The sequence below is a fragment of the Diorhabda sublineata genome, chromosome 9 (assembly GCF_026230105.1).
Source record: "Diorhabda sublineata isolate icDioSubl1.1 chromosome 9, icDioSubl1.1, whole genome shotgun sequence".
NCBI lineage: Eukaryota > Metazoa > Arthropoda > Insecta > Coleoptera > Chrysomelidae > Diorhabda > Diorhabda sublineata.
This window is the reverse complement of record NC_079482.1, coordinates 5,381,491-5,397,142: the sequence shown is the minus strand read 5'-3', so window position 1 is coordinate 5,397,142 and position 15,652 is coordinate 5,381,491. Positions and strand designations below refer to the sequence as shown.

The 15,652-nt window shown below is 31.9% G+C and overlaps 1 protein-coding gene and 1 long non-coding RNA gene across 2 annotated transcripts; one reads left to right on the top strand and one right to left on the bottom strand.

Moving 5' to 3' along the window:
• The first annotated feature begins 181 nt into the window (after positions 1-181).
• Positions 182-14,758, top strand: LOC130448928 (tonsoku-like protein). The gene is made up of 14 exons (XM_056786536.1): positions 182-261; positions 353-610; positions 669-828; positions 929-1,182; positions 2,190-2,360; positions 3,481-3,916; positions 3,970-4,148; positions 4,205-4,516; positions 6,658-7,008; positions 7,064-7,339; positions 7,395-7,857; positions 10,727-10,917; positions 11,665-12,373; positions 14,392-14,758. The coding sequence occupies exons 1-14, from the start codon at positions 249-251 to the stop codon at positions 14,714-14,716; spliced, it is 4,098 nt and encodes a 1,365-aa protein (XP_056642514.1). The 5' UTR covers positions 182-248; the 3' UTR covers positions 14,717-14,758.
• On the bottom strand, positions 11,121-15,522 carry LOC130448932 (uncharacterized). Its single transcript, XR_008910403.1, has 3 exons — positions 15,404-15,522; positions 15,254-15,348; positions 11,121-11,604 (listed from the first exon to the last, which is right to left on the bottom strand). It is a non-coding gene; the product is annotated as an uncharacterized LOC130448932 (long non-coding RNA).
• Between the last annotated feature and the right edge of the window lie 130 nt (positions 15,523-15,652).

Sequence of the window (15,652 nt, the reverse complement as noted above, 5' to 3'; positions counted from 1 at the left end):
ATTTAATACAGCCTGTACATACTGCATACCAATATAAGCGTTTTTTAAATAGTTGTTTTTCAAATAATTATAATTGCATGTCAAATTTCCAAAAACCATTAGTCTTATATTAATCAAGTATTTTTGGGTAATCGAGATTAACAGTGTTTGTATATAACAAGAGTAAAAAGTTAATTTTGAAGCGAAAAGAAGAACTAGTTAACCCAAAGATGTAATTAAATTACCGCCAAATACAATTTATTTTTATAATGGATGAAATAAGTAGGTTTTATAAACAATTATACATTTGTTATATGAATAAATGACTTAATAATATTATTACTCAGTATTCTTTATATTGTTTTATTTCCAGGGCTACAAAAAAGAAAAATTAAAGCTCAAAATGAAGGCAACAATCGACTTTTGGTTGCTATTTACGCCGAACTTTCCGAATTATACATGAAAAGCGGGCAGTTTGAAAGAGCCGTCGAGGAATTCAAAGCTCTTGCTGAAATATATAAATTAGAACATAATCAAATTGAATATGCCAAAGCAAATCGAGGCATTGGGGAAGCTTATTTGGGACTTAACAATTATACAAAAGCACTGGAACATCAAAAGATTTATCTTAGTCAGTAAATTTAGAATATTTTTTATATGGCTACTATAAAAGCTTATAATTTTTATAGATATTGCAATCATGGAAAAAAATAATCCCGAAATTCAAAGAGCTTATGCTACTATTGGTCATATTTATTTAACAATACACTTAGAAACGCCGACTGATTCAAAAGAAAATTTAAATGCAGCTTTCAAATATTTTATGAAAAGTATGAGGGTATGTGAAAGGTAAGAATCCTTATCACTTTTTGAATATAATAATTTCAGTTGTTTGAAGTTGCTATTTAATTGAATATGTTAGAGAAGAAGATAGAATTTACATTTTTAGTTTAACTGGTATAAGTAAAGTTGAAAAAGCAGATATGCAAGCAAGGTTATTTTCAAATCTGGGATTAGTTAAAGATAGTCAGGGTGATTTTAATAAAGCCATAGAATTATTTACCACTTCAATTAACGTCTGCAAGAACAATGATATTTACGAACAAATGAGTCGGGGTTATATGTCTTTAGCGGCTTTATATGAAAAACAAAATGACAGTGGCAAATCGATGCATCACTATAATTTAGCAATAGAAGCTGCAAGTAAGTACTAATCAAAATTGAATATTTCTTTTTTCAATTTTCTTAGATCTTTTGTCCCATAAAATGAAATGTATATCAATGAAGGATGACGAAAACTCTTTTCTTAAAATGGTTTCATAAAACATTTGTTCCATCAGTAAAAAAGTTTTTGAAAACGTAGGAATTGCCTAAAAAAGCCCTTGGTTTTCTTGACAATTTTCCTGGGTACCCCGATGAGGACGAATTAAAATATAAGGATGGTAAAATCATTGTTACAGTTTGTGCCCTCTGATTTAACTTTAACGTTATTCCAACCAATGGATCAATATCAACCAAACTATAAAAACAAGTTCCAATACTGCTGTACAGTGTTTTTTCAAAAAAAAGTGTTACAGCTTTGAAGGAAAGCAATCTGTAATATGTTCTTTTCAATCTTGCAAGAGCATGGGAAAAGCTTTCAACAAACACATTTGTTCGTTGACGTAGTTGTGGAATTCTCTGGCTCCATTACTGGATTACAAGAAAAAATCAGAACCTAAAACTGTCACAGATGTTGGGGTAAATGACTTAAGAGTAGCAATTGTCGAATAACTAGTAGATAGTCCTGGTCATCCGACATTTGCTGATGTTAACACCTGGTCAGAAGGAGCAGACGATGAGCAGTGTCAAATCATGACAGACAATGAGATCATGGAAGAAACTTTTGGAAAATGTTTTAAAACTCTCTTTTCTAAGAAAAAAAAAACGTATTAGAAGCTACTTCACTGTTATTTAAGTAAATGTTAAGTATAATATGTTCATTTTTACTTGTTATTTCATATAACATCAACAACGATGTTTATAATCAAATTTTTTAATTCACACTTTCCACACTTATTGAATACTATAATTTTTCAATGACCTCCCCTATAGACAAGATAAGGTATAAATTTTCTATCTCACTTTTTTTTTAAATTATTAATGTTTTATCAGAAAATTTGATATTTATTCGGTATTTAGTAAATAAAATATTTTCTCATAAATTTTAGAGAAAACAAAAAGTAATGTAGATTTAATGAGTGGTGTGCTCTTCGCAAAATCCGAAGCACTGATTAAACTAGGCGACTTTTATGGGGCAAAGAAAAGTTTATACAAAGCATACAAGCTGAATACTCCTAACATTCAAGAGAGAAAACTCATTGAAAAATATTTAAGAGCAGGTGAATACTACTTTTATTTGGAATAGTTTACTCAAATTATTTTTGACATGAAAATATTTAATATAAAAAATAGAATTTTTAAAAGGGTAGGTTAGGATATTTATAATGAACATATTGTTTATTACCACTACAATAACATTCAAACTTACATTATCTGGATCTAGAGCAATCGGTGACATAGGGAAGGATCTTTAACGGATCAGATAGTGACCTTCAGAAGGACCTTTAACAGATTGGACAGTGACCTAGTAATGAATATTTAAAGGATTGAAAGTGTAATTTTTAGTGACCTAGAAATAGGCCTTTAAAGGATCATATACTGTAATTTTGATTGACTTAAGGAAGGACCTTTAAAGAATCAGGCAGTATTATAAGTGTCACCTAGTGATGGGCCTTTAAAGGATCAGAAAGTGTAATTTTGTTTGGCCTAGGGATGGACTTTTAAACGATCAGAAAGTGTAATTTTCAGTGACCTAGTGATGGACCTTTAAAGGATTAGATACCATATTTTGATTTACTTAGAGAACGATATTTAAAGTATCAGACATTGTTATTATGAGTGACCTAGGGATGGACCTTTAAAGGATGATACAGTGTAATTTTAAATGCCCTATGGATGGACCTTCAAAGGGTCAGACATTGTAATTTCGAGTGACCTAGGGATGGACCTTTTTAGAATCAAACAATGTAATTTTGGGTGACCTAGGAAGGACCTGTAAAGGATCAGACAGTGTAATTTTAAATGCCCTATGGATGGACCTTCAAAGGATCAGTCATTGTAATTTTGAGTGACCTAGGGATGGACCTTTATGAATCAAACAATGTAATTTTAAGTGACCTAGGAAGAACCTGTAAATGATCAGACAGTGTAATTTTGAATGACCTAGAAATAGGCCTTTAAAGGATCAGATACTGTAATTTTGATTGACTTGAGAAAAGACCTTTAAAGGATAAGACAGTGTAATGTTAAGGATCAGACATTGTAATTATGAGTGACCTAGGGATAGACCTTTAAATGATCAGAGAATGTAATTTTGAGTGACTTACAGATGGACTTTTAAAAGATCAGACAATATTTTCGAGTGTTTCTGTAGTGTGTGTTCGATGTATAAATTTTCAGTGGCAACAATGTGTAAAACGGAAGATAAACTGGCGGTGGAAAGTAATGATAATAGAGAATTGAAAAAACTTTATGAAAAAATGGGCGACTGTGCGTGCGACGTTAAAAATTATTCAAAAGCTTTAGAGTATTATAAATTGATGTTGAATTATGCCGAGAAATCTGGAATCAGCGGTAGGGAGCTGGCTATTTGTTATAATACTTTAGCACAAACATATGAAGATAATAAGATGTATGAAGAAGCCATTCAACATTTTGAGAAAGAATACAATCTTCGGGATAATATAAAAGACTGCCTCGATGCTTTGAGTAAGATAGCCGATAATAAGGAATCTGCTAATCGATCTGCGAATGAAGTGCTATTAGTTTACAATAGGGCTATAGAACACTGTCAAGAAAATTGCAACTTGAAAGAAGAAAGACGGATGATCACGAGGTATATTTTCAATAAAATCCATTGTAAATGTATCTAATATTATTGTTTATTAGATGTATCCAGTATTTACAGCGTATTCATAATGAAACGGAAGCTTACAAATACGAACAGAAATTGAAGGGTTTAAAAATTCCTGATTACGAAAGTGATTCATCATCGTCTGATAATGAAAGCGATATTTCAATTTCAAATACTTCTAAAGAAAATTATGTAGAACTTGATGATATTACAGGTAAATGTATATATCATTTTTTATTACAAATAATTACCTAATCATTTTTTCTCTAGATTCAGATAAATCTGATTCGGATCTACAAACGACAATCAATCCAACTAACATACATATCGGTAAAAGGAGATCTAAAAACTTTGCGGTAAAAAAGAACGCGAAAGGAGAATCGCAATTACACGTTGCTTGTATTAATGGAAAAATTCCAGTCGTCAAGCATCTCCTGGAACAAGGTCATCCTGTGAATATACGTGACAATACCGGCTGGTTACCGATACACGAAGCTTGCAATCATGGTTATTATGAAATAGTTGAGCTGTTATTAGATAAGGGGGCCGCGATAAATGATAGAGGGGGCGTCAAATGTGAAGGTATCTACTATTTTCGTTAGTAAAAATAATGAGAATGTCATTGTTGATATTATTGTCCTTCCTAATATGTAAATTGTGTGCCATTGAAACCGTTATGACAGCCTACAAGTTGAACATCCACAAAGAACTGCAAGTTGGGTCAACTGGCTATGCAAAAATCTGGACGCAGGTCACAGGTGAATGCCCAATTATTTCTATTGGTAGGGACCAAATGACGCCTGCGACCGTTGATAATAAGGGTTTGGAGGCACACATCACTGAGCGGGAGCAGTGGAATGGTGACTCCAAGGCCGCTATATTGAATAATAAGGCCTGGTACACCGACGGCTCCAGAAGGAATGACTTGACTGGAGCAGTTTTTTAAAATGCCAACGTTTCGATACATTATTTGTTATTTAAGGCCCTGCGCCATATGTGTTGTCGATAGATTTGGAAAACCCAGGCAAATATATCATTCTTGATATTATTGTCCTTCTTAGTATGTAATTTCGAATGGCGTTATAAGGTCGAGGACTCAAAATACTCTCTAAGAGTTTTTTAACATGCCAACGTTTCGATCTTTTTTTGATCCTTATAGAGGCTAAAAATATATGGTACATTATTACTCAAACTTGTTTATCCTCATCAACGATTGAGTTATAATGTACCATATATTTTTAACCTTTTGAGGAGGGTTTGGAGGCACACATCACTGAGAGGGAGCAGTGGAATGGTGACTCAAAACCCGCTATAATGAATAATAAGGCCACCTGGTACACCGAAGGCTCCAGGAGGAAAGGCTTGGCTGGAGCAGGCCTCTGCGGATGACACCTCAAAATAAGCGAATCTGTTTCGCTTGGGGAACAGGCTACAGCCGAGGTATTCGCTGTGTTGGAATACTGACACGCGATACTCAATCGACGCCACAGGAACACAGTAATCTCAATCTGCTCAGACAGTAGAGCTGTCATACAAGCCTTAACCAATGAAAATGTGTGCTGGGGTGCAAGAGAGTCCTACATAATCTTGTGAGTGAGGGCTGTAAGATCCAGCTCGTTGAAACAAGCGAAGGCACATTTATATGGACCTCATGCGTCTCACACCAAACAACTGCTTCTTGTAATAGGCGCGAAATTCGAGTAGTAACCGGGGTTGTAACCGGACCCAGCCATCTAAGACACCATGGGCATCACGGACGATCCGTAGTGACGTTGATGCATGAAGGATGACGAAACCTCAGACCACGTCATCTGTTAGTGCTCTGCATCCAAACGAGCACGGTTTAAACACTTGAGCAAGACTAACGGCTTGTCTAATGACATCAAAGGGTCCAAGCCAAAGCGCCTGATCGGCTTCTCAAAGGACATCGGCATTTGGTATTTGCGATTGCTGCGTATAGTTCCGAGGCAGTGAGTTTGATTGTCCAAAAGTATATTAGCATATTAGCGAGCTCTACCAATTATCAATAATTGTTTTTTGTAATTTGTGTATTCTGCTTTATACGGTATCAATGAAAACTGTTGTTGCTTCATGCGTGCTTAATTCTTGGAGACTGTCCCATTCTATATTTTTCAGTTCCTCTTGAAATTTCTTGAGGTCTACATAAATTTTAAAAGTCTGGTGCTTTTTATTATTGAGACATAGTTATGTTCACTAAGGATGTTAATATAGTTATTGATATATCTTCTTCATTTTGTAATATATTGATATTTATATCCCCATCTTGACCAAGAGGGAAATTCTGTTAAAAACTTTTTGGAGCTTAACCTGTTAAGACGCTGTTGATGCTTGAATGACATTATAGACGGAATTCGAAAAAAAATTGAAAGCATCTCTTTCAGATCAAAATGTAAAATGTAGGCATCGTAAACTCTTCTTCTGTAGCCAGCATAAGTCAAATTTGGTAATTTATATTTTACAATGTTTTAAAATCTGAAGTCAAAATGAAGTTTATCGTTATTTAAATTTCTGTTAATATATTTTTTAATATTCTTTCCAAATGGTGTTTTGCTTGATAGCTACTCTATTATCTATAATACCAGCCCTCCCAAAAGTAGGATCTGAATCATTTCCTGGTGTGACTGTAGACAAAACAGATTTTAATTTTTTAAATACAGCATTTTTTTTATTATGAGAATAACTAATTTTTTTATTATATTAAGGTATTACTCCAATTTTTGATGCTGCAAATAACGGTCACCTAAAAATTGTCGAATTGCTTTTGGACCGTGGTGCATCTGTTACCATCAAAGCTGATAACGGTGATACTACTTTAAATGTGTTGAAACTCTATCACCAAAAGTATCCCTTTACCGACGATGATTATGATCTTTACCAAAAGTTGGTGAAACGAATTTCAGAAGCTTTAAGAAAAGTAGGTCATAATGTTGAAGACAAGATTATTGTGCATAAAACTATCGAAGATTCAGAAGAATATAATTTACCAGATGATATACTCTCAGATAAATCTGATGAAGAAAATGATTCCGATCATGATTCAAACAGTAGTTCAGGTAACATATAGTATAGTTCCAAGAAGCTTTTTATTTTTGTTTTTTTTTTGTATAGGCGATCGTTTCCAAAGAGAATCATCTCCGAATCTGTTGAATGAATATCAACAAGTTATAAAAAGTCTAGGTACAAAATCTACTAGCAAGAAGTCCGTAGAAATAAAATCTAGTATGGAAAAAAAATCCGCTCTGATACGCGAACGTGATTTGTTATACGACGATTGGTTGGAAGATGATTTACAACTTTCTAAGGCTATAAAAAAGAGAAAAACGACTTCAACAGAATCTATAATTACCTCTTCGGCTAAAAGGAATAATTATAGCCACGTATCACGTGAGTTTACTTAGTAAAAATATCTTTCCATTTAAACGATATATGAATGTTTTAGCTGTGAAGAGATCGAGTGATGAAATTCGATCAAGGCCTACGAAAAGTCCAACAGCACCTAGTCCATCTAAAAGAAGATTTACAATTGATAATACGCAGATGAGTGTAAAGAGAAAAGTCCAAGTTTCATTACTCGATACAGGAGTCAATAAGACTTCAATCGGTTCTAGAAATAAACCGAACACCACATTCCAAAGACACAGCAGCTTGGAACAATCTTCGAAACAGTCGAAAATAACCGCTTTCGGAAACAGTAAAAGTTTTGCTGAAATTGAATCTACTGTTAACGTCTCACCGAACGTTCAGAGTCTTTCAAATGTACCTGTTATTTCTACTGGGGATTTAATGGTATATGTCGATGTGAAAATAGAAGGAAAAGTTTTTAGGGTTCCCGTTTTACTCGGTCAGATTCAAGACAATACCATTGGTTGGTTGGCTGATCAGGCAGCTCAGAAATATGCAAGGTGAGATAATTTTACATTTAATTCGTTTATAGATTAATTAATTTAAATTTTACTGATACATTGATGTGGATAATAAAGTTTTTGATATAATTAATAGTGAGTAAAATGTTATCTTTTGGTTCACCTCGGTCTCTTTTAATTACTATTTTGGCGTTGGCGTCATGTTCTTTTTACAATTTCTGTTACCCTCCAAGAAGTTGGTGGCGTTCGGGAAAAAGATTCTTTTCAAAATTGTCGTGAAAAATAATTTCACTTTCGAGCTATCGCGATTATAATCGTTGTTTGGAGTTGTTTCTAGTTTGTTCTTAATTTTTTCATCATATTACTATCCAAAATAAATTGTTTTTTAGAAATTTATTATATCATCCAAGGAACCCTCAATTTTGAGAAATTGCTATTTATTAGTTATTCTATGGCGATTGTTCAGGGTTGTTCTATATTTTTCTAAAGAATAGCATTTCATGAAAAAGATCTTTTTCCACAAATTTCGCGAAAAATACTTTCATTTCCGAGTTATCGCTATTATAATAGTTGTTCTGAGTCGTTTTAAGTTTGTCCTCAATTGTTCTAGAATATTGCTTTCCAAAATAAATAATTTTTTTAGAAATTTCAAGAAAATTGTTCATATTATTTGAGTGATAGTTCAATTTAGTTAAATCGCTATCATATGAGTTGTTCTGGTTGTTCCAGCTTTTGACTAGATAATGAAAGTTGGTCTAGGTTTGTTCTATATTGTTCCAAAATAGAATGATAAAGAAACTTCTAGATAGAATTTAAGGAAATCTTATTTTGAGCGGGTATCGCGATTTTGGCGGTTGTTCTACTATTGTACCATATTGTTTCAAAGAAAATACTTTCACTTTCGAGTTATCGCGATTTTAATCGTTGTTCTGAGTTGTTTCTTGTTTGTTTTCAATTTTTTTCAGAACATTAGTACTATCCAAAATAAATTATTTCGTAGACATTTCAAGAAAATTGATTGTATTATCCAACGGACCCCTCAATTTTGAGAAATCGCTATTATATTAGTTGTTCTAGATTTTTTCCTGATTTTGGAAGTTGTTCTACTTTGTTCCAAAATGAAAATTGAAGAAAAATCGTATTTTTGAGCTGACACCACACTTTTAAGTTGTTCTGGGGTTGTACTATATTGTTCCAAAGAGAAAAGATTTTTTTGAAAATAATTTCACTTCTGAGCTATCGCGATTCTGAGTCGTTTCAATTTTGTTCTCAATTGTTCTAAAATATTGCTTTCCAAAAAAAATATTTTTTCAGAAATTTCAAGAAAATTGTTTATATTATTTGACTGATACTTCAATTTCGATAAATCGCTATAAGTTGTTCTGATTAATCTAACTTGTTACTATATATTGAAAGTTTTTCTAGGTTTGTTCTTATTTGTTCCAAAACAGGCTGATAATGTACTTCTAGAGATAATTGGGAAAAAAACCTATTTTTGAGCAGTCACCGTACTTTTAAATTGTTCTGAGTTGATATTGGATTGTACTATATTGTTCCAAAGTATGGCATTCGAGAAAAAAAGTTTTTTTTTCAAAATTTTCGCGAAAAATTATTTTACTTTCGAGCTATCGCGATTTGATTTGATTTCAAATTTGTTCTTTATTGTTCCAGAATATTGTTTTTCAAAAAAGATTATGTTTTTAGAAATTTAAAGATAATTGTTCATATTATTTGACTGAAACTTCAATTTCAAGACATCCCTATTATTCTAGCTTTTTACTAGATAATGAAAATTGTTCTAGGATTGTTGTACTTTGTTCAACACCAACATAAGGTTAAGAATGAAACTTACATATAAGAAATATTCTGGAAAAATCAAGAACAAACTGGAAACAACTCGGAACAACGATTCTAATCTCGATAGCTCGGATGTGCGCTGCTAGATCAAAAATTATTCTTCACGGAACTTGTAAAAACATATATTTTTTTGAACGCTATATTTTGGAACAACATAGAACAACCTCCAGAATCACAATACCTTCACAATGCAGTGCCAGCTGAAAAATCGTATTTTTTTCAATTTCCTCTTGGATTTTTTCATAATCCCTATACAGTTTTGGAACAAACTTCAAAGTGCGGTGCCAACTTCTTGTGGGTATTCGATGCAAATGATTTCACAATTTCACTTACATAAATGGGTATTAGTTTGTAATACTGACAATTTATTTTTATTTGAAGTCTTCTTTGTGTTAATGAATAGATGAGTACAGTTTTTAGTAAATTCTTCATCTTCATTGCCTTTTCATAATATCTCCTTATTGTTTTCCTTTACTACCTACTACCCCAAAATATTATTAATGTGTCACTTATATATTCAATTATATTTATTAATTTTTTATCAACATTTTATATTTATTTTCATTCCATTCCTTTCTAGAGTTCTATTCCAATTCTCTATATATTATCTCTAGTCTTTTTTTGTAATTCCCCATTATTACAAAATCTTTAACAAAAGGAGATTTTGTTACTATTTGTAGTGTTTTCTTTACCTCTTGATTACCTTCCTGAATGTGTTTTAAAAGATAGGCCTGAAGGGGACCTCCTTATTTTAATGAATCTTTGGTTTTGAGCACTTCTGAAATTACTTTATTTTTGTTTATATTATTTTATAGATTACATATTTTATTTTCATAGATTGAATGTTTCTCATTCCTCCAATATATTCCAAATTGGTTTGGATTTAATCACTACATTTATTTGGTAATATTTCAAAATAGGTACCGAGTAATAAATCACCAAAACTATAAACAAAAGTAAAATATAGGGGAGGACAGAAGAAAAATTACCAAATAAAATCATAAACGTGATCAGCTTACTTCTGCCTTTCAATAACGTTCAATTTTTGTAGAAAGGAATGCTCAAAACCTTGTTTGGAATTAGAAACAGCAAGTGGAGCTTTGCTGTGTGATGAGGATCCTCTGAGTTTGCTGTTTCCATTAGGTACAACGCAAGCAGAACCGGTGGTTGGCAGGATCATAAAACTGTACGCAACTCCTTTGGTTGAAAGATATAAAGAAGTTTGTTCGCATATGAGAGAAGGTAAAAAAATATAGATTCTATGTTTATGAAGTGTGAAAAGAGTATTTAGAAATAAAAAAGAACTCCTAAGATATTGATTATAAAGTTTTCTCAAAAGAAATTAAATTAAAAAAATTTTTTATTTCTGATTTAACCATTTTATGTTTAATTTATTGATTTTATATTTTAATAAATAATGATAATGAATTTTGATACACCCATTATTTACTAATAGACAATTAAACTTTTTTTGATTTAATTGAACGAAATATATTTTTTATATATTATTTTAACTGTCTCCTTTTTTTTTATTTTTTATTAGCTTTTTTTCCAATATTTAATGAAAGACATTTTGAATCATTGTTATTACAATCAATCGAGATAATCAGCTTGTTCTATTCCAATTAAATTGAAATTTTATATAAATACCTCCAAAACTGAATCCGATGTCGATTGCGCGGTGACTACAACTCTTAAGTTGTGTTTGTGTTTTTATTCAATTCCGAGCATTTTCATATTTAATCACCTTTTAAACCATCTCTGGACTTCCATAAATAATTCAAGACCAAAAGTAGCCAAATCGGTCCAGCCGTGCTCGAGTTTTAGCGAGATTTATGTCTTGTAATAGATATAGAGTCCTTAATTTAACTTATGTATTATATGATTGTTTTTGTGTGCCAATGACCAGTGCTGTCGAAGTACGTTAACCTGAAATAAAAAAATTATGTACGTTATAAGATTTATTTTCTTATCAAATTTATTTTTCAGATGTCAATGATAGCCTGGCTAAATTATTAGAAGAGGTTTCAGTGAAACTGAATATACAAAACCGAGGATTTTCTACAACTCTATCCCCCCTTTGTAAAGCCTTAAACCATCAAACGACTTTATTAGATTTAAATTTATCAGGAAATTTTCTCGACGTTAGTTGCATGGCCATTTTATGTGCAAGTCTTCCTTCTTTAGTAAACCTTACTTCGTTAAATCTTCGATGTACTGGTTTAACCAGTAATCACTTGAACGAAATAGTTAAAATGTTTTCGATGGCCTCGGGGAGGATTTTAGAAAAACTAAAGCACTTAGATCTTAGTAATAATTACTTGAGAAACAAAAGCTTCTATCATTTGAGTGAAATAACGAAACATTTAAAATTGGAACAATTAAATATTGGAAATGTGGAATTTACCAGCGGATTATTCAAAGAAATCGAAAATGCCAACTCAAATTTAAATCTGAGAGATATTCGTAATTTAAATATGTGTTATAATAAGTTGAGTTCATCTGATATTGAAAAATTTCTTTCCTGGACTACATTTGGCAATATAGTCGAATTGAATTTATCTGGAAATTGTTTAAATAATATAAAAGTAGAACGATGGAATGATACATTTAATGAAAACAACCTTTTCATTTCATTGGAATGTTTAAATTTATCAAGAAGTAAATTGCAAGATAATGACTTATATGAACTACTTAGGTAAGGAATGGTATTTTTTTAATTATTATGCTACAACTAAAGTAACTAATGATGTATAAACTTAGATTTAACAAAAATTTCCAATGCTTTATAGCTAAAACTTGAAATTACCTTACGCTTTATCTTTTAACAGAACATCCACAAATCTGCCTACAAGTTTGTAACAGGCCGATGAGATCAATAAGTACTTTCTGAGCGTTTTCAACAAATCCCATGTACGTCAAGAGAACTTAGCTTTCTACAATAGCCATAAGCCAAAGTTAAGCTTTGTTATGGAGTCTCCTGAATCAATTCTTAACCATGTATTTACGATTAAATCAAACGCGGCTGGAAATTATGGTCTTACGTTGCAGATGCTCAAACGTTACTTGCCCACAGTGCTAAATCCCTAGACTCATATTATAAATTCTTATCTAGAGACTGGCTACTTTCCTAACGGTTGGAAAGAGGCGTTAGTCTGTGCGGTACCTAAAGTACATAATCCAACTGAATTGAAAGATTTTCGTTCTATAAGCTTGTTACCAGTACTTTCAAAAGTCCTTGGACGAGCAATGCAAACCCAGATGAACTCTTTTTTACAGGAAAATAATTTTCTTCCCATCCATCAGTCAGGGTTTCGTATGGGGCATAGCACAGCAACTGCAATGTTAAATATCACTGGCAACATAATAAGAGTATTGGATAAGGAGAAGGCTGTCATATCCGTCTCCTTGGATTACTCCAAGGCATTTGATGTATTGGATCACGATCTTCTTTGTGAAAAGCTGAAATATCTGGAATTTGATGAAATATGTAAATTCTTCGAATCCTACTTAAAAGGAAGAAGTTCTCACGGATCAGAGTTCATCTGAGGCTGATGAAATAGAATATGGTGTGCCACAGGGTTCAATAATTAGCCCACTTTTGTTCCTCGTATATATCTTTGATATATATGACAATGTCTCACACTGTCACACATTCAATCATATGCTGATAAAAATTCTACATTACTTTGATCTTGCAGATCCAAATGCATCAGCTACACGCTGTCAAGTATTGATGAATATTCCACTGAACACATTCTAAATCCGAATGCAAATTAGACTGAAGTTTTGCTGTTTTGTTTTCAGAGACGAAAAGAAAATTTGCAAAAAAATTTAAAATTGGAGTTGGGCAGTGAGACATTGGTGATAAAACAATTTGCTAAGAACTTAGGACTAATTCTAGATGTGGACTTGAGGTGTAAAGAACATTTAAAGATATTTTTGCAGAAAAGTTATGTTAAGATGAAACTTGTATATAAACAGGTCTATTCTCAATTTCAAGATGAGGAAAAATCTTTGTGAATCTTTAGAATTGTCTGTCTTGACCTACTGTAATGTTGTTTACTAGAAACTATTTACCATCGACTTCATCAAGAAAATCTAAAGGCTTTAACTGTTTATGCATAGAAATATACCTAATAAACACTATACGATGATATAGTTAATGATTTTCTTTGCTAATAATGTTTTCCTACAAGTATTTGCTCTTAAAATAATCAAGGATCTTACACAGAGACTTAGTTCTCAAATTACAAGGTTGAAATTTTATTGATATAAAATTAATTCAAATAATTGTGAACTAAGCTATAACATTTCAGTAGAGGCGGCAAAAGATGAATAGCTTACATACGGCGAATCTGTAAAACCGCCATTGATCAGATACTGAAGTTGATTATAGCATCGGAATTTGAAAGTGACCTGTAAAGGATAGCAAAAACAGCTCCAACAGGGGGCTCAAGATTTCAGTACTAGGTAACCCCTGTTTACTATCTTAGTTATCTGGTAGTAATTGATATTATGTTTATTTTTTACTTGAACTGTTCCAAAACCTGTACAAAGGGAGTCAGTTTCGCCATAAGTGTTTGAATTCGAAACAGTTTTGTATATTCTTCGCTCTTTTTAAATATTCCACTCATATTCATCATGTCTTCAATAGAACTGTAACTCAAAACAAGTTTATTATAGATCTTACTATTTATTAATATTCATTTGTAGGTTGTGTTCAGGAAAATCTTTAGTAAATATAAATCTTTCTTACAATACTGATCTTACTGGGATATCATTGAGACGGTTGATAGAAAATCCTACATTAGAAGAAATAAATCTTATCGGCTGTAATCGAATATTTGAATACTTTCCAGAGTCTTTGGATACAGAAGAAGCCCTTGGGAAAAGAAACATTAAACTAACAGCCGATTTTAATAATGAGGAAAAACAAGTTGAAAAATTAATACAATACTTTGAAAAAATTTATATCCAACCAATTGTCGAAAAAGGTAGAAATTTGTTGTCAATTTATTCAAAATCGAAGGAATTGTGATATTTTCAAGTTATTATTAAAAATATATTTTCTTTACTTACATAGGTTTTTTAACCTCCTCATACCCTAATTTAAACAATAAATTTAAAATACTTGTGTTTATCTTGTGCCTGAATTTAATAATATAACATACGCCTATGTATTAGTAGTGGATGGTTGAACATTCATAAGAGTTCATTTTTTTGGTCTTTTTTAATAAACAGCCATTAAAACTCTCAAATTTGCTTTACTTATAGATTAAACTCAACTTTTCATAGAGCAACCTAAATAAATGTTAAAATCCCGCCATTTGATAAACAAATGCTTTTGCTCTAGTTTTTGTGTGGTTTGTGAACTTCATTGGTCGATTTTAGAATTATTATTTATTTATTATTTCCAATTTTATTGCGACATTGCTTCTTAAAGATTTGTTTCGAAAATAACTATGACAATATTTTTTATAAAGTATATTGGAAATGAACAGGATTCTGACTAAAGCTCTTTTCATCTAATAAAAAAGGTTAATTCCACCTAAAGATCGTAAGATAGTCTTGGTACCTTTCAACCTCCACTAGGTTATCACAACCTTAAAAAAGATTCACTCATGTTTGATAAACAAGAATGCAGCTGTTGAAACTAAAGTTGAAAAACTCCTGGAATATAAGCAAAAAATATACACAAATGTATTAAGATTCGTAAATTGCTTACTTGCAAATTGAGTAAAAGAAACTACAAAAATACTCAGTTTCAGCTGTATTAATTTCACTGAAGGATATCTAAAAAGTATCTATGGAATCTTTTTAACACCATCAAACAAAAAAAAGCAATTCAAAACAACTCTCACTAGCCGAAAAAAATCAAGAAAAGCTAACACAGGTACATACGAGAAACTAAATTGTTTACCCCACGATCGGCAGTTTGACTACGGTCGTTGTGGTCGCAAGCGACCATGAAAAT